Source organism: Mytilus californianus, unplaced genomic scaffold, assembly GCF_021869535.1.
Source record: "Mytilus californianus isolate M0D057914Y unplaced genomic scaffold, xbMytCali1.0.p SCAF_5, whole genome shotgun sequence".
Classification (NCBI taxonomy): Eukaryota; Metazoa; Mollusca; class Bivalvia; order Mytilida; family Mytilidae; genus Mytilus; species Mytilus californianus.
This window is the reverse complement of record NW_026262701.1, coordinates 59,884,808-59,905,517: the sequence shown is the minus strand read 5'-3', so window position 1 is coordinate 59,905,517 and position 20,710 is coordinate 59,884,808. Positions and strand designations below refer to the sequence as shown.

The following is a 20,710-nucleotide window of genomic DNA, read 5'->3' as shown; positions in this document are numbered from 1 at the left end:
TTTTATGAATGATCTAATCTCAGATGAAAAAAAACATACTGACATTTGAACAGCTGAAAACTCAGTATGCAGTTAAAACCAATTTTGTTGAATATTATGGTCTTGTTAGTGCAATCCCAGGTATCTGGAAGAAAACAATTTCAGGTCACGGTAGATTAATTATTATTGAAAATGATATTGTAGAAAAACTTAAAAATGATAAAAAAAACATGTAAATATTTTTATCAACTATTTCTAGAAAATATTAAAGAAAATCCATCAAGATCACAAAACAAATGGTCTAACGATTTATGTGTTAAAATTGATGATTGGGGGAAAATCTACTCCATTGCATTTCAAGTAACAAAAAACACTAAACTTTAAAATTGTCAGTTCAAGTTATTACATAGAATTGTATACACAAACTCTTTTCTTTATAAATGTGGTTTAACAGAAACAGAAATGTGCACTTTTTGCACTGAAACCAAAGAAAACTTATTGCATATCTTTTGGGAATGTGTATACAGCATAAATATTTGGATAGCACTTCAAAATTTATTATTAAAATGTGGATTTAGCCTGAAACATATAGATGCAAAGGATGTTATTTTTGGTATTGGGGAAATTTTTTACCCATATAATGCAGTACAACATATAATGTTGATTTTAAAATTTTATATTTATAGCTGTAAAAATTCATGAGAAAAACCTTCTGTGAAAGGTAGTATTGCATATTTGAAATATTGTATAAGAATAGAACAACATACGGTAAATTATTTATCGCTTACACAAAGAGAATATATATATAAAAAATGGTTGCCATTACAATCTGTCCTATGTGATTTAAATATTACATAACTGGTACGAAATTATAGTTATATTTTGTTTTATGTCATGCTATTTAGAGTTGAAGTAATATAATAATATCTTTAAGACCATACTTAAAACTGTACATGTGTGTAATCCTGCTTGATTGTTTTCTGTTTTTATGTCAAAAATAAACAAATTACAAAAAAATTTCTAGAAAAACTTGCAAAAGACTCAGTGTATGGATATTGCTCTAAATATGACTCCTAAACATCCAAAACTCTGAAACGATAAACCATAAAAATTTTAACATTAAAAGCAAACCTGCATTTACAGAGCCTAATCTAGGATTTTAGTGAGGGAGAAGTGACTTCTCCTTCAAGGAGAGAGCAGGGAGAAGTGGTCAATTTCATGGAGGTGAAATTCCATTACCGTTTTCATGTTTTCATATTTATCTATGATATATTCATTGAGGAAAGTGTTTTATATGCAATAAAAAAATTATGTGCATTATTTGTTTATGATACTGTATATATAATTGAAAACCCTTAATAAAATAGTATTGACAATGTACAGTTGATTTTTAGTTTAAAGATGATGTGACCAAAATTTTATGGTAAAATACCACAACCAGAAATGTGAACCTTATATGGGACAGACAAACCATAAATGCTTATTCTATAAATAATTGTCATTCTACAATTTTATTGCTATAAATGGATTAAAACAGTTTGAAGATAAATATATATTTGCACTAAAAGATACATACAGAAATCTTTGCATGTCGTTCAGTAAATTTTAGAGCTGCATTTTCTGACCTGTTCTTTATCATGCTGGCTAAATTATCCAGAACCGACGTATTCATTAACTGAAAAACAACAAACATATTTTTATTAAGATAGCTTCACAGTTGAATAACATATTTTGAATAAGAACATTTTCTTTGACTTGTTATATATAAAAAGTTTAGAACCATTACTGTGACTTGACTGTTAGTGTTGCTCTCCACCTATTGCAACTTATTCAAAATTCTGACCAAATTGCAATTTGTTTTATAAAACCAAACTGTTCAACTGGTCAGAAATTTAAACAAACTGCTGTAGAAAACCACAGTCACAAGTCGTGAAAGTGCAAGGTGATAAAATAAAGCATACTTACAATCCTATAAGACTTTAATTCCACTTCAATGTTATTATGAAAAATCAGTCTAACAGTTTGTATAGAAATTTTATTGTTATTGTCATGCTAAAGGTGATGGATAGAAATTTTGAATTGCTATAAAAATGTCCAAACTAAGCTTTCATACAATTTTCCTTTCGAAAAGTCTTCTATATTCAAAAGAATCAGACATCATTTGAATTAAAACATCTTATATTCAGTAAAATATATGTGAAATTACAATACGTTGTTAATAAGTTTCCATGGGAGATAACCTAAAACATTATTCTTTTGAATATAGAAGACTTTTCGAAAGAAAAATTGATTACCTCCCATGGAAACTTCCTAACAACGTATTGTAATTTCACACATATTTTACTGAATATAAAATGTTTTAATTCAAATGATGTCTGATTCTTATGAATATAGAAGACTTTTCAAAAGAAAAATTGTATGAAACCTTAGTCTGGACATTTTTATAGCAATTCAAAATTTCTATCCATCACCTTTAGCATGACAATAACAATAAAATTTCTATACAAACTGTTAGACTGATTTTACATAATAACATTGAAGTGGAATTAAAGTCTTATAGGATTGTAAGTATGCTTTATTTTATCACCTTGCACTTTCACAACTTGACTGTGTTTTTCTACAGCAGTTTGTTCAAATTTCTCACCAGTTGAACAGTTTGGTTTTAAAACAAATTGCAATTTGGCCAGAATTTTGAATAAGTTGCAATAGGTGGAGAGCAACACTAACAGTCAAGTCACAGTAACATGAAAACCATGAAACCAAAGGTTAAAAGATTTTGTGCCATTCTGTAAACTATGACCATTTTTAGGTAAATCTTATAGTTTTCTCTCCCTTTAGGATATATTCTACACAGTTTGATGACAATTTTTTCAAAACCCCAAAATTTCTCCCCAATTTCAGTTTGACATTTAGACCTTTGGATAAATTAACAAAAAATGGCTAAGTTCATAGCATTAACTTTATTTTTAGTAGAGCTTCAATTAATACACCTTATAATAGAGATTTTATGAACAGTTGACATAAAGTATTGAAGAAACTGCCACAGCACCTAAGATCACCTCAAGGTTATGGTGGGGTTCGTATTGCTCAGTCTTTAGTTTTCTATGTTGTATTTTGTATACTGTTGTTTTTCTTTTGGTTGTTTTTTTGTTTTTTGCAATGGCATTGTCAGTTCATTCTTGACTGATGAGTTTGAATATCTCTTTGGTATCTTTTTTTATTTGAACTACTGTTTTAGGTATGAATAAATTTGAATTGGTTTTTTTATCTAAAGTTTAGATTTAAGAAACTACAATTTGATTGGAGAATGAGGACTAGTTTTGGATGAAAATAATTATGCAATAAAGAATTTTCAGTCTTTTTAATCAAAATGTGCCTATGGAATTATCTAAATGATACATTTTTACTGTTATCTTTTAAGTTAGTAAATCATGTAATTGTACTTAAAGTAAAGATGCAGAGTTGTCTGAAAAATTAATGTTTTAAGGGTTTGCTTTCTGGAAAGTATAGGGTGGTATGTCTGAATAAATTTTTCATAAGGAGATGTGGTATGATTGCCAATGAGAATGCTTTCCACTAGAGACCAAATGAAGTGGATGTAAGTAATCATGGGTCACTGTACCACCTTCAACAATGAGCTAAACCCATACTGTATAGCAAGCTATAAAAAATCCCAAAACATGACAAAATGTAAAATAAATCAAATAAACAGCTGCGCCATGAGCTCATGATACGCCGTCGTCTTGTGTGTGAATTTTTATGCAATAAGCATAAATAGTTTCTGACAAACGGCGTGACATGCGAAAACCCCCCTTTTTTTTTTACAAAAAACTCAATATCTCTAAAATAAAATTTTGAATCAAAACCAAAAAGTATACAGATCTTTAGATTAATATAACTAAGAAGTGTGTAAAATTTTAAGCAATAATCATAAATCGTTTTTGAGATATGGCGCGACATGTGAAAACCCCCCTTTTAAAAAAAAAAAAATCAATATCTCAAAAATAAAATTTTGAATCAAAACCAAAAAGTATACAGATCTTTAGATTAAGGATGTTCGCTCCTCTCGTTTTTGAATTTATGCCAGATATTCGGCATCCTCTGGTTTTATCCATGTAATGCCATTAAAAATTTTGCCCACTAAACCCTACTTTTCTTTCCATAATTTGATTACATATAGTTTAAAATGTCATCTTTGAAAATTTTATAAAATCCTTGTTATTTTTTCATCGTTTTTGAAAGAAAAAAGGTGTCAATGTTAAATATAAGAAAAATCTAGAGAGAATTATTTCCCGCCAGATTTTCAATGGCTTATATCTCGAAAGTAAGCACACGGACCCTTCATTTTTTTCTTCTTTTTTAGTTTCTTTATTTATATACTATTAATTTATAACAGTCTTTTAAAAATCTTTTTATTTTGAAACAGAGAAGCGAACATCCTTAATATAACTAAGAAGTGTGTAAAATTTTAAGCAATAATCATAAATCTTTTTTGAGATACGGCGCGACATGTGAAAAACCCGTCCCCCTTTTTTTACAAAATACTCAATAACTCATAAATAAAATTTTGAATCATCACTAAAAAGTATACAGATCTTAAGGTTAATATAACTAGGAAGTGTGTAAAGTTTTAAGCAATAATCATAAACTGTTTTTGAGATACAGCGCAAGATGTGAAAAACCCCACCCCCTTTTTTAACAAAATACTCAATATCTCTAAAATAAAATTTTGAATCATCACCAAAAAGTATACAGATCTTAAGATTAATATAACTAAGAAGTGTGCAAAGTTTTAAGCAATAATCATAAATTGTTTTTGAGATACGGCGCGACATGTGAAAAAAAAACACACACCTGTTTTAGTTACTAAGTCCCGTAACTCAAAAAGTTTTAATCTTATTTTCACCAAAAAGTATACAGATCGTTTGACCATCATAAGAAACAACTATGCTAAGTTTCATGAAATTTGGATAAGTCATTCTCAAGTTACAGTGCGATATGTTTACGCCGGACAGAGAGACGGACAGATGCTGGACATTTGTATACCATAATACGTCCCGTCAAAAATTTGACGGGCGTATCATAAAAAAACCAATGGCCTGATTTATGATAAAACAATAAACAAAACAACAAATAAGTTCAATTCCAATATTTGACTTATTGCTAAATCAGAACTTCCACCATTAAAATTTTCTATGAAAGAAGTTACACTGTTAAACATATATTTCGTCTATTCTGTTGCTATTTTGATAAAATAAGTTACTGGTTACATCATCTAATATGTTGGTGAACAGTTTTCAAGGAAAGATTATGGTCAGGGCTTAAAATTTGGGTCAGTTGGGAAATCTTAAACTCATAGTACCTATTATTTGTGACCTTAATGTGTTGCATACATTGAAATTATATGATCTTATTTTTTCCACAGGATTTCTATAAGACACCTGATTACATCATGAAATGTCATATCAAAATCAACTTGTACAAATATCTATTTAGCCAACAGATTTTAATGGTCCATGTCAAAGTTCACAATCCTAAAGAGAATATACAGGCTTTGTCTACTTATGAAGACCTCAGGGAAGATTTGTTGCAAACAATTGTGCATTTCTTTAGACAAAGGGAAAAAACAGAATGCATTACTTTATTATTATCATTATTATTTATAGTCTATGAATAAAGTACCATGATGCCAGGTGTCTCAGCATCCTCCATCATGCTAGCTTCAATCCAACGATGGAAATCCACCAATAATAAATCAATCTGTTTCATGTACATTTCCCCGATTTCTGACCATTTATTTTCTGTTTTATCCCAAAGTTCTATCATATCTGACATACAGTCACTAGGAAAAAAGGTAATTAGATTACAGTTACATGTAGCCTCATTGACATATGTCTCCTTCATTCATATTATATATAATTTTCTCTTCCTTTTCATGGGTTGATTGTAAAATATAATAGTTTAACTCTAACACATGTGCTTTTCCTCAAGTAACCCTTGTAAGTTGTTGTCATTTGATAAACATCACACATATCTTGTTTATTTTTAATGATATGCTTGTCACAGTTTATTTATAAACTGAAAACTCTATATGTAGCCATGAAACAGTTTTGTAACAATTTATATTTAAACTTTGTCAACTGCACCCTTTTCCTCAATACATTTAGTGACTAGCATACCCCTGTATCATAAGCAATTATCAAAACAGATGATAGATGTAACCGTAACTGAAACAGTGAAAATACTGTAGTAAAATACAATTAAATAACATGTACACATTTCTTAATCTTAGTTTTGAACCCCTCCTCTGCCTCTGAAACTTAGAGAATAATTTATTTGAATAATAAACTATCTAGCTTTGATTGTGATCTAAAACACATGAATGTCTTCATGTGACCGCTTAAAAATATGACATAAATTGTATACTCCTCCTAGACAACACACATGCTATAAGACTATAGTCATGAAACAATATTGCATGATTGAATAACTCTTTATGATTGTAAATTCAGAAGTTTATGTGAAGTTTTTATTATTGTGAAAATTGCGACTGAATACGTTTCGCAAAACTAGCTTTTTTATTTTAATAGCATTATTTCTAAGCACCATTTCATGAAATTGTAAAAAAATAATCTCACATTTTTGTCCATTGATCAAGGATCATAATAATAAATGCCAAAAAAGTATCTGAATTTACAGCATACTGAAATTACTAAAACTTACTTGTATAACACATTGAATATCTTAAGATCTAAAAGTGACTTCTGTAAGCCATCAATGTCATTTAACTTCAAGTACAGCCACGGTAGCTCATGTGCCAGTTTGCTCTCTAGAACTTTATCATGATCAAATACAGGAGGTAGTTTCTACAAAAAGAAAATATTTTTTACCTGTGAAATAAAGATGCAAACTTGGATGGTTAAAGTCTAGTGTATCACATCATGAATTCTTAATCTTTAAAAAATATGATAATGAATTTTTTTTTTCCAAAAGTGATCCCTGAAAGTGTTTCTGGAAATGAAATATGGAACTAAAATTCCATATTTCAGTGAAAAATAATGGCAAATTTGACCCTTATTGCACCCTGTCCTTTACTCACAAACTTTTAAACTTGGGCAAATTAGAGTCAGCATGTTGACACCTAGATGTCTTAAAGTTATTTTTGTTGTTGGGTTGCCGTCTTAATTATGAATCCTTATTCAAACTAAGAATTGTTAATAGCATAAAAGATACTATTTTGAATGTCAAACATTGTATAGCTGCATTCTGTGTTATGTTTCAAGAAGCAGGGGTCACTCTTTTTCTAATTACTTGGAATTCAGAAATTTCTGCAATATTTTTATAAGTGACAAAATTGTGAGAGGATATGTTTGGCAAAACTAAATAAAGCTAGTAATTTTGATTTTGATAGCATTATTTTATGCAGCATTTTTAGGAATTGTCAAAATAAATCTCACACTTTTGTTTATTGTTTAACAAACCAAATATAAAATGCACACAAAAATTTCTGAATTAACAGCATATTTGTGACTCACCTCTTTTTCACTTTCAAAGTATTGTATTAGATTCAAAAGGCATCTTTCCCTGAGAAAAAAAAAAGATAAGGCAGGCATTCAATGAATGAATAAAAATCTTTAAAAAGTAAGTTTGTATGTTTTGCTAAGAAAAGTAAAGATATCAGAGAGCAACAGGCACAAACACCAATTTACCATCATAATATGGTCATCCATACCTTTTAAGAAAAGTTATAGTTTATTTAACAAGTTCAGTATTAAATTATTCAAATTAGCATGAAATAGACACAATTTGTCTTCTTAGTGTCTGACATAATACCACGACATCAGTACAAAAATTTGGTAAATAAAAAAACAAACACACCTCTACTCGTCTACGGTGAAAAAAAGCTTATCATTAGTCTTTTTACGTTAATCATTGATTTCTTTTTTCACTTTTAATTCTTAACTAGAGGCTCTTAAGAGCATGTGTCGCTCACCTGTATCTACTGTTGTTTTGGAAATCATGTAAAATAAGGTTAAAATCATAATTAATAGTATTAGATACCCTAATAATGATTGAGGCCAAGTTTGGTTTAATTTGGCCCAGTAGTTAAATCAAAAGCAGGTTATCCCATTGTAGTCTTACAATAGTTACTGAAGACCCCTTATCATTATTTAAATTAGTTTTCAAGTTGTGACCATTTGAAATTGTTTTTTTTATTTCAATTTTCCCTTAGACTTCTATAGTAAACCCCTATGTTCTATTTTTAGCCATGGCGACCATGTTGGTTGGATGACAAGGTCATCGGATACATTTTTCAATCAAGATACCCTATTGAAAATTGTGGCTAAGTTTAATTCTATTTGGCCCAGTAGATTAAGTGGAGAAGATTTTTGTAAAAGATTACAAAAATTTACGAAAAATTGACTATAAAAGGCAATAACTCCTTAAGGGGTCAATTGACAAGTTTGGTCATATTGACTTATTTGTAGGTCATACTTCGCTGAACATTATTGCTGTTGACAGTTTATCTCTATATATAATAATATCTAAGATAATAACCAAAAACTGCAAAATTTCCTTAAAATTACCACATCAGGGGCAGCAACCCAACAACAGGTTGTCTGATTCGTCTGAAAATTTCAGGGCAGATACATCTAAACCTGATGAACATTTTTACCATTTCAGATTTGGTTTTAATGTTACAGTTTCATTGATATAAGCCAAAAACTGCATTTTACCCTTATGTTCTATTTTTAGCCATGTCGGCCATGTTGGTTGGAAGGCGGGGTCATCGGACACATTTTTTAAACTAGATACCCTAATGATGATTGTGGCCAAGTTTGGTTAAATTTGACCCAGCAGTTTCAGAGGAGAAGATTTTTGTAAAAGTTAACGTACGACGACAACAGACGACGGACGCCAAGTGATGAGAAAAGTTCACATGGCCCATTGGGCCAGGTGAGCTAAAAATTAAAAGCAGTCAAATGAATGCTGGAAGGTTGTTTTTTTTTCGTGTTCTGCCCAGAGTGGTCCTTTGGGAGAAACTTTACCCTATGAGTGATACCATTGGAGGAATACCATGCCTTGCTGCAGTAGTCTATGTAGTCTAGTAGTGGCCATTGTGGTAAAAAAAAAGGGTCAAATTTACGAATTTTTATAATGTTTGACTAAATGTGATCCTCAAACCAGAAGCGATCATTTCCTTGCCCCTATTTTCCGAAAACAGTTGCAGTATTTGTATTTTCGCATGTCTGGAAACTTTCTGGACTTTAAATTTCCTTGACTTGCATTTGCGGGTGCAAAAAGTTCAGCCAACCACATTAAAAATGCATTATTTTGGAAACGCAACATGTCTGGTCTGAATTTTTATACCTTTATTCATTAAATTACGCTGAATACCATGAAAATAGAAGTATATTCTGTGAAAAGAGAAAAATGGATAAAGCCCCCCTTTTGAAACTATGGAACTAAAACTGAAAATGGCACCTTACCCATCAAATGACAAGACCTGCATGGTAAGGGTAAACATATAGATCTACCTGTTCTTGCTTGTCCTTAAATATCTTTTTGAAACTGCTTCTTCTAATTCAGTGAATGCAAATCTATAGTAAATAATACATTCTATTAAAATATATAAGCATTTTTTAATTATTTTTGCAATAAAAGGGTCAAAGGTAATTCAAAATGCAAAAAGCTAAAAGGATGTCAAAATTCATAATATCTATATAACAAAACATATAAAAATTGTGAGTGGTCACAAACATGTTTAACCCCGCCACATTATTTATGTGGCTATCCCAAGTCAGCAGCCTGTAATACAGTGGTTGTTGTTGGTTCATTTGTTTTTCGTAAATTGTATGGTATAAATTAGGCCATAAGTTTTCTCGTGTGAATTGTTGTCATGTCTGGGTCTTTTTAAAGCTGACCATACAGTCAGTCAGGATTCTACTTTGTCAAAATTATCTCCCCATTACGCAATCTAATTTTTAGAAGCCATTGTAGTGATGACACCCTGTCAATATAGCTCTTGAAAACCGATAAATTTATCCACATAACACCATTACGATCCTTATATGCCAGTTGTATTTTAAAAGACAAATGTATCTACCAGCTATTGAGTATCATTTAATGTTCTTTTCTGCATTTGGTCAACGTAAAACTATTGTCTGATCGGTTGTCATGGGGAATTTTCGAAAGTTCAAAAATATTTGAAAAAATTCTATTAAATATTTCGTGGAAGGGAAGACTAAAAATTTTCAGAGGTTGAAGACTAATTACCATAGATAACACACACAAAAAATGAAGTTTTTTGAAGTTATGCATTTTTAAGATCCACTTGAAAAGTCTGTAGTTAAGTACTTTTAGTAAAAATGTGTCATTCGAACACACCTACTCTGTTGTTACGACTCATTAGAAAGGTATTTCACTTGACCCATATATTTCATTTTTTAGTACTGTAAATATTTAATGTTATTATATCAACCTAGAGCCTAAATATATAAAAATAATAGAATCTGAAGCGATGATGTATCAAATATTTTTCTTTTATGCGTTTTCAAGACAGAATAGTCAACTCAAACACGCCTGAACATAAAAAGGTGTACTCGACTTTCTCTTTTTGATGAAATTATTGCCCATTTTGGGGATTTTTTCCAAAAAAACTGTTGCTAGGGGCAGAGATGCAAATCAATGCTTTAAAAAGATCAATCTATTATCTTTCTTTGTAATTTTTTTTCGGCGAAATTTATGCTTATGCACAAAAAAGATCCACATGTATTTGCACCTACCACAATCGACTGTTTTGTGAAAATTTGTCTATAATTTAAAAGTTTTCAAGTATCTCAAAGCTCCATACCACAATTCAAGTACAAACACATACATAAGATGCATAAATTTCTAAATTAGGCACGTTCATTAAATTTTTAAAGCCCATAGAAACAGATGTAAACAATTCAAATTTACCAATTATGCCTGTTTTCCCTTCTCTAACAAAGAGTTCCATTTCTTTTGTTTAATTTCAACTGGGTTTCCGCCTGCAGTATGGTTATTTTTTTCATTCTTGAAGGCTGTACAGTGACGTATACCTAATTGCTTTTATCTTCTTTTATCTTCATCATTTGAACTTAGGTGGACAGTTGTCTCATTGACAATCATACCGCATCTCCTTATATTTATAAAAGGTATTCATCAGCTGCCAAAATGAGCTGAGCAACTTAGCTTACAAAAAGACAAACAATTAAAACTGATGAGAGAGAAAATTTTAAACCAAAATAAGCAAAGATCTATGAATGCTTAGAGAAAGTAAAACTTTTACCTAATTATTCCATTCTGTTCTATAATGTATGTTCGTAAAGCAAAGTATAGTGATGACCAAATATGGGCTGGTATGTTGTAGATTGCCTTGATATCTGTCTCTGACAATCCTTGGTTTGACAAACAAATGGAGCATAATGCCTGAAATTATATACATTTCTTGTAAGAGGGTAGAAGTGGCCTTTATCATCAATGGTCAAATGCCCCTCTTTTTGCTACTAATGAGCCTAAAATTTTAATTGTGAAATCATGTTTTTTCAGTACCATTTAAGCATCAAATGGAGTCCAATACTTATGTTTAACTTATTTTGAATAAAAATTTAATATGTCATGGCATTGTCAGTTTGTTATCGACTTATGAGTCTGAATATCCCTTAGGTAGCTTTTACCTCTTTTTTATCTTTAATAGTCACATGGGCTACTCAATTTCAACCCTTTATAATATCTGTCAAATAGCTGAAATGTCTATGTTAAAAGAAGTGAATCTTTTTGCTTTTTAACCAAACCTGTTTCAAAATTTGATAAAAAAAATTCCTACTGGTTTTATTGCCAAATGAAAAAGCCACTTTGGTAAAAAATGTGAATTGAGTTTATAAAAATGCCCTACTGGTGACTGTCATAATAAACAATAGAGTGTTGTAAAGATTCTGTTTGAATCAAATACATGTACGAGCAACATCCTTGTGAAAGAAAATACATCAAAATATATTATTATGTAAAATATGTCTTGTTAGGTTAGGATATTACTCATATTGAATTATTGTTAAATTTAAATGTAATTTATGTTTTCTTATATGCACCAAGTTAAAAGGTAGAACAGAAAATATCTCATTAATAAACTGTTAACACAGAGATATGTCTCGCCTATTTGTTATTTTGATAATGCAAATGTTGAAATTAAAATAGCAATACTTTAACATGTAAGTTATGCAAATATTCAGTCAATGAACCATGACTGAAGGTACAGAGCTAAACATTCTCCATGGAAATGAGATGTGCCAATGCTAATACAACTGCATACCAAATACCATTGACTTTCCATAAGTCATTCCATTTAAACAAACCTAAACACAAACATTAACTTGTAAAAGTTTCAAAGTCAATGAACCATAATGAGGGAGTGGGGTTATATAACCTCCATGGAAATGAAACTTGCAAATGTATTTACCGAATATCATTGACTTAACATTAGTGGTTCATCTTAAACTGACCTAATCACAAACTAATACATGTAAACTAAGCAAAAGTTTCAAAGTCAATAGACCATGTAAACTAAGCAAAAGTTTCAAAGTCAATAGACCATGTAAACTAAGCAAAAGTTTCAAAGTCAATAGACCATGACTGAGGGGAAAGGACCAAATATTCTCCATGGAAATGAGATGTGCTAATGCTTATACAACTGCATACCAATTATCATTGACCTACTACTAAAGGTTCCCCTTAAACTGAACTAATCAAAAACTAATACATGAAAACTAAGCAAAAGTTTCAAAGTCAATAGACCATGACTGAGGGGGTGGGGCCAAATAATCTCCATGGAAATGAGATATGCCAATGCTTATACAACTGCATACCAAATATCGTTGACCTACCACTAGTGGTTCCCCATAAACTGACCTAATCACAAACTAATACATGTAAACTAAGCAAAGTTTCAAAGTCAAAAGACCATGACTGAGGGGGGCGGGGCCTAATAATCTCCAAGGTAATGAGATGTGCCAATGCTAATACAACTGCATACTAAATATCATTGACCTACCACTAGTGCTTCACCATAAACTAGACCTAATCACAAACTAATGCATTGTTGACGACGATGCCGCCGACAGCAGAGCAGCATACCTATGTCTAGCTTTTTGACTCTGTCAGGCGAGACAAAAATGAAATACATCATAACTGATTTCTGACAGTTTAACCTGAGGGTTGATGACTCAACAGTTTATTCTTTTTCTTCTGATTTTGAATTATCATACATAATTCTACTTTTAGAATAAGTGAACTTTTGGGGCAATATTTTATGTTAAAGTTTTTCATTAATACTTGATAATTTGAGTAAATTTTACCAAAAAAGTAATAACCAAACAAACAAAAATGTAATCAATGGTATAATTATGTGTAACAGTCCGTATATAAACACATGTATATCATTATACCTGTTCCACTAAATTTCCTGCATATTCTTTCACATTATAATCATCTTCTAGTCTTTCTAAAACTTTGTCAAATAAGTCAACGACACTGAAAAAATATGGTAACTAAAGTAAAAGACAACAAACAAACAATTTTACATAATTATACTAAAGGCCTTCATACGACAAAAAAAAACTATGTTACCCTGAACTATATAATGTATTTTTAAACCTAAAGTTTCTATTTTCATGTAAAATATCAGCTATGAATATAAATACTACAACTACATCAAGTGTGATATCACTCAATTTGTTGACATATAAACTATTGACACAGTAATATGTCTCACCTGTTTGTAATTTTTATAGTAAAACGAGATGTTCATATTAAAATGGCAATACTTTACGATGTAATCTATGTTTCAGATTTATGTAGGTTTGATAGTATAATTCAAATGTTGAAATTAATATATGTTTTACGGAATCTGAAAATTTTCCATAGTTGACATGGCAATGCTAATGCATCTGCATACCACATGTCATGGACTTATCATATGAGGTGCATGGTTGGATAGAAATCGACCTTATGCAAGTGCACGTATACATGTACATGTATAAAACTTTGATTGATTTTGGAACATTCAAATACAAAATAAAAAATGAATTTTGGTCTCTTTTAAAGGGTTCTTATATCAACTCAATTTTCAAATAGTTACAGATACTTTGAGATTTTTTCAACCCGAAATATGTTAACAGATGTATTGATATTCATTTGCATAAGGTCTATTTCTATCCGACACAGCTCATATACTAGTTCCCTTTAAGCTGACCTAATCACAAACTTGAACATGACCAATATGAAAAAGTTTCAAAGACATTGAACCATGAATGAGGGGGCAGGGCCATATAAAATCTATGGAATTGAGATTAGCTAACATTAACAAAACTGCATGTCAAATATCATTGACTTTCCGTTAGTGGTTTCTCTTACTATAAACTGCCCTTATCAAAAACTTTGCCAGAAGCAGCATGCATAAGTCTTGCCTCTACAACTTTGTTCAGGAAAATAAACAAAGATTGGGCAACATTCATATGACCTCCTCTAAAATCCAGGATCTATTTTGGAAGTTTCAGCAGTTCCTATAAAATTTCAAAAGAAACACTGACAGATATAAACTGAACAACTATAAACCATAAGCTTTGATATAGGACTGAAAGTTTTCACAATAAAATTCCTTTGGAAGCACTCTAATTGTGGATAACAATTTGTATTGATGTCAAAAATTGTGTCATAAGTTATAACTGTTCAAAAATCAAATCCACATTACATTGGGTATTTTCAGATTTTGGTGAACCATTAAACAATGATATTACATGATTTTCCAATTGGTGCATTTCCCAGAAAAATTTGATGTTACAAAGCAAATATCTTTAGGTCAAAATGTCCTATGATCATGTGTTTCCCCCCAAATGACCCCAGGTCAACTTGGGCAGTTCATTCATAAAATCGAAATTGGAATCACATGAACCCAGTATTCTTATTCCATATTTTGAAATATTTACACTAGATCATAAGTCAAATTGTAATTTCCATGATTTTTTTTAAATACTGTTAAATCATAAAGTCTCAAAAAAAAAAAGCTTTTCAGGTAAATATTTGCACATCTAATTAGACAAACTTTGTATAGTTTTACTGAGTTACACTTACCTTGGACATGAAATCAAGGAATCAATTTTCTTATCCAACAGTCTAAAATAACCAAATACAACTAATTCCTGGAAAAGACATATTTGCAAATACCTTGAAATTCTCAGCATAACCATTAAATTTTGAGATTATATGAGGTATCTCATAAAAATAATTCCTAATCAATGTAGTTTTGAAAGACTATAATTAAGTTTGATTTTTTTCGTTATAAAATAAAAATACATACATTTCTGCACCCTCATATATATGTATCTAAGAGTATTGTAAAAGGTAAACATTCAACCTATAAGTTTTCAACGGTTAAGATAATTGCTTTATAAGTTCCACCTTTGAAAAAAAAATTCTGTGGTGATACATGATTACAGTTATGCAACAGTAAATTCTTACATTTAGTGTAGTTTTGAGGTAGAGTGGGTTCTTTGTCTCCTCAGCAGCTACTATCCTCTCCATCTGAGGTGGCGAAAGTTGCTTACCACTCTGCATCAGACTTTTCTGTGAAAGAAATCAATCAAGATTTAGGAGAGCATATATATATAAATCAAAACTAAGCCTCATAAGATTGACTATGGGACTATTTTACTTTTTATCAAGAGTTGTTTAAAAAATATCTAGTGCTGCAACAAAAATAAATAATTTGGAACTGATCTAATAGCTAGTTTACATTTGAAAATAAAATACACTAAAAAAACTAATAAATGTCGTTCTTTTTCTTATTCAGTACGTTCTAAAATTAGTGTTCAATCTATGTTTACAAAATCAAAAGTATGAACAGAGAGAAAGGTAAAAGACAGCCCATCCCTCACCCCCCACTTTTTCCAAAAAAAAAAAGAAAAAAGAAAAAGAAAATTAAAGAGAATTTTTGTAGGTCTACAAACAGACCTGATTTGCTAAAAAAAACTTTTTTCACTGTTCAACATACATATATTTAAAACAAATATGAACTTATGAGCTAAACAAATGATATTTACTTTTGCATTTTAATGTTAATCAAAATATAGTACAAGACAAGCTACAATAGAATCTATACAAACTGAAATCTTACTTCACTTAGTTCTTTTTGTTCAAATTCAGTCAGTGGTAAAATTTCAATCTGTTGAAATTTCATTTCCTCAACCAGTTCTTTAATGTTTTCATGGTCTGATGATTTTGTACTGATAACCATTCTTACTCCTGCAGGAAGATTTTTTGGCAACCAGTACAGTGGCTACAATAACAGTATATACATATAAAATCTTCAATTGCATGCATCACTTTGTCTGATATTTCACTGCAAATCTTCTTATCTTTATGGACAGGGATCTCACTAAGGAAATTTGAAGGCAAGTTCAGGGACTCGTCATTTTTGCCCATGGTGAGTCCAACAGTGAGAAGTTAAAATTCTATTGCTATATCATTTATGATTTCAGTCCCCAAGACAAAATAGAGCAAGAAAATGACATCAAGTTTTGAACATAAGGAGTCCAGACAGATTTTTATGAGTCCAGGACTCACGGACTTGCCTTAGTGAGAACCCTGGTGGAAATACAGACAAGGAACTTGCATCTAGATATGTGACAACTTTACGACAGACGTTCTCCATTGGATAACCTGTGGTTATACTGGGCTAACAGCATAATTTATGTATACTTCATCTCTCATATTTAGCCCAACAAAGGTAGATCTGCTATATGTGTTCTTCCCTCAGCTTGATTCCAACCCTGCATCTGAGACATTGTGGCAACACCGCCTGTACTGTGTCCAGCGCCCTAGACCACTTGACCAACAAACTAGGCTATATAAAAACATATATATGTATTTAGCCTTCTTTGTGTGTCCTGACCTTATACATGCATGCCATAGGATTTACAACCTCCATAAAAATATTGCCTAGTCCCACTGAAAGTGTGGATAACATAACAAGTTACTTTTCATATTTAACTACACAGCCCGTGATGTAGCCATGAAAGCTATACCAATGTCTTGCCTTCCCAAATGTTATAACAGATGAGACAAAAACCTGATTGCAATAAAAAAAATACCTTCTCTACTTTGGTGGACTTTTTGATTTTTTCAACTCCATCAATAACCAAAACTGGTGTTTTCCCAATGCTTATGACTCTCTCTAAACAAACAACAAACTCATTCACTCGTTCCACCATCTGTTCAGGTACTTTCTTCTGGTCTTTCTCTATGTTGTCTCCTGCCTGATTATTCAATTCTTGTATTAACCTACCCAGCATACTTTTAATATCTACATTAAATAAAATAGATGAGTCAAACAGTGATGGATGTTTTGATTTCAAATACTGTGGATTCATTATTATTCTGTTTTTTATATGAATTGTTATTCTGACTCTTAATAACAGAAATTTTCAACAGACAAGGAAATCACATGATTGAGATTCTTATGACCCTGCAGTTTAGTTCTTATACTTAAACTCTGCATATCAAAACCTATGAGATCATGGTCAAACACCAAATAGGTTTATATATATACAGATTCAAAGAGATGTAAAAACAAGATCATAGATATAGTTTTCCAATTAATTACCATGAATACAGTACTATACTGAACAAATTCTACCTGTACTCTCCTCTGCAGCACCAACAAAATGATAAACAACACACAGATCAGAGTAGGTAGCATCAGACTTTATCTGTTTCAACCAATGGGACAACAGTGAGGACTTGCCACTTCCTGCAGGTCCTGTTATAGCATACCATACTGGGTTCTCTACAATGGTAATAGATGATGCTTGATAAGAGTTGTTTGCCTAATGTCCAGTGGGAAATATTTCATGCCTTTTCAGGATAAGAACAGATTACCAATAAATCCAATAATAGCCTTGCAAAGTGGGATCACTTTGATGATGGGTGGCAAATATTGACTGCAAGAAGAGGATATGTTGGATACAGGAAAAAATGTAGAGTAGATTCTGATGCACATTTGGCCTAAGTGGTTTAGAGGGAAACTTTCATATCATTAAAGTTTACTGTTTATAAAGAAAAAAACTGAAGAAGGTATCTTTAATGTGAAATGAAATGCTCCGCTGGGCGCAGCTTGATACGACCGCAGAGGTTGAACCCTGAACAGTTGGGGCAAGTATGGACACAACATTCAAGCTTGATACAGCACTGAATTTGGATTGTGATTAAATATTTGTCACAGGTTTCTGACACAGAATGAATGTGGTCTAAGAACCTTAAAATTTTTTAATTTACCTATTCTAACCATATCATTATTATTTGCTTTTATATATAAATCAGAAATAACCAATTTAAAATGAAAAATTTTAAAGAAAAAAAAATCCCTCCCCAAATTTTTTGAACCCCCTTATGATTCATCACCCCCAAACTCAATTCCAGCCTTCCCTTTGTGGTATGGTACCTCGCAGTACAATTTCAGAGAGATCCATACACTTGAACACAAGTTATTGTCTGGAAACTAGAAAAATGCTTGTTCTTAGGCCCCTTTTTGGCCCTAAATTCCTAAACGTTTAGGGCAATTACCCCCAAACTCAAAACCAGCTTTCCCTTTGTGATATGGAACCTTGTAGTACAATTTCATAAAGATCCATACACTTACACACAAGTTATTGTCCTGAAACTAGAAAAATGCTTGTTTTTAGCCCCTTTTTGGCCCCCAATTCCTAAAAATTTAGAGGCAATTACCCCCAAAATCAATCCCAGCCTTCCCTTTGTGGTATGGTACCTTGCAGTACAATTTCAGAGAGATCCATACACTTGAACACAAGTTATTGTCTGGAAACTAGAAAAATGCTTATTTTTGGCCCCTTTTTGGCCCCTTATTCCTAAACGTTTTGGGCAATTACCCCCAAACTCAATTCCAGCTTTCCCTTTGTGATATGGAACCTTGTAGTACAATTTCAGAAAGATCCATACACTTACACACAAGTTATTGTCTGGAAACTAGAAAAATGCTTGTTTTTTGCCCCTTTTTTGGCCCCTAATTCCTAAAATTTTGAGGCAATTACCCCCAAAATCAATCCCAGCATTCCCTTTGTGATATGGAACCTTGTGATACAATGTCAGAGAGATCCATACACTAACACACAAGTAATGTCTGGAAGTTACAAAAATGCTTATTTTTGGCCCCTTTTTCCTTAAAGTAACTGTTGGTACCATAACCCCCAAAATCAATCCCAACCTTCCTTTTGTGGTATTGAACCTTATGGTAAAATTTCATAGAGATCCATTCACTTAAACTAAAGTTAGAGTGCGAAAATCAATGTGTCTTCGGACGACGACGTCGACGACGACACCGACGCCAACGTCATACCAATATATGACTGCAAAATTTTTTTGCGGTTGTATAAAAATGTGTATACATTGATTATGTGTGCATTTTTTCGTATTTACTTTTCTTTGTGACATTTCAATAGTTTACATTAATTTTCATTGGTCAAAATGTATTTCTCATTCTGAAAATCATGCAAATTGAAATGTTAGTTTAAGCAAACAGCATCATCAAAAGCACTCTTGTTTGTCAGAGTAGGGCTACTGTTACATATGTTCTAAATGTTAGTGGGTGAATTGGTTGTGTGATACTTAAATACAATGGCAAATTGACTATCATACTCGTGCTGTCAGGTGAAAGCACTCTTTTTTAGGTCATCAACTGAGACATCAAGAGAAATTCCAACTTTAACTTACTTGATTTATGGTAAAATACAATGGAGTCGTACCTTTAAATGTTTAATAACTTCATTAAGACATAAAATTTGGGATTAATGTTCAATTATAAGTATAATACATTATATTTTGGCCTGTATTCTTTGTTGAAATTTTGATTATGAAAAGTTCTTTGATATCAAGTTTAAAATTGTAAATTATGTCCCTTTGGTAACAAATGTAGCTATTTACCAATAAAAACCAGATGTAAGAAATATTTTACTGTACCTAAATAACTCCATTAATACTAATAAATACAAATAAACACAAATCCAAATTTTTAGTTGTTATGCCCACATCATTTCAGACCCGTCAGTAACTTAAAGTTTAAAAAGATAAATTATAACGTTGTAGTTCAATAAATTGGTTATTCTCTGGTTTTCATTAGACCATTTTTTTCATGCAAATTAAGCTTACTCCTTCTTCTCCAATCTAATTTTTGATTTAAAACAAAGGGGTTTGGGAATTTTATTTTAAATCATAATATATTCTTATTCAATGAAAACACTTAGGAATAAACAAACCAGGTCTTATTTTCATTGGGTACTTAAGAGCATATTTCCAACTTAAATAAGATTCCTGAGCCCTGTGTTGAAAGATGGTCTTCAAACAAATCAAAATGTTCCAAGATATGACATACCTGAATTAATATTAGCTGTAAGCTTCTGTATATAACTTTCATTCCCCACATATAGTAAACTTCTGCTTGACAGGAAAGCATCATGTTCAGAATTAATCCGACTTGATTTAGATTCAACCCTTGCATCTTTTAAAAGGACTTCTGTTAAATATTTCCATATGTCATTGAACATGAGTTCTGCACCCTATAAATAGCACCAAATTAACAATATACAGCATGAAAAAATAATAACTGCCTATCTACAGAAAAAGTCTCCTACATAAAACAGTT

At 31.3% G+C, this 20,710-nt stretch overlaps 1 protein-coding gene across 1 annotated transcript in view; it reads right to left on the bottom strand.

Moving 5' to 3' along the window:
- The window catches only part of LOC127701192 (TPR repeat-containing protein DDB_G0287407-like), a 56,778-nt gene that overhangs the window by 22,400 nt on the left and 13,668 nt on the right, over positions 1-20,710 (bottom strand). The window contains exons 6-18 of the mRNA XM_052205028.1: positions 20,441-20,624; positions 17,693-17,842; positions 17,148-17,359; positions 16,172-16,333; positions 15,517-15,621; positions 15,130-15,197; positions 13,446-13,530; positions 11,294-11,433; positions 9,519-9,581; positions 7,515-7,563; positions 6,703-6,845; positions 5,662-5,821; positions 1,556-1,654 (exon numbers count right to left, since the gene is read on the bottom strand). Of these exons, the coding sequence (XP_052060988.1) occupies positions 1,556-1,654; positions 5,662-5,821; positions 6,703-6,845; positions 7,515-7,563; positions 9,519-9,581; positions 11,294-11,433; positions 13,446-13,530; positions 15,130-15,197; positions 15,517-15,621; positions 16,172-16,333; positions 17,148-17,359; positions 17,693-17,842; positions 20,441-20,624 (1,620 nt within the window). The remainder of the gene's footprint in view (positions 1-1,555; positions 1,655-5,661; positions 5,822-6,702; positions 6,846-7,514; positions 7,564-9,518; positions 9,582-11,293; positions 11,434-13,445; positions 13,531-15,129; positions 15,198-15,516; positions 15,622-16,171; positions 16,334-17,147; positions 17,360-17,692; positions 17,843-20,440; positions 20,625-20,710) is intronic.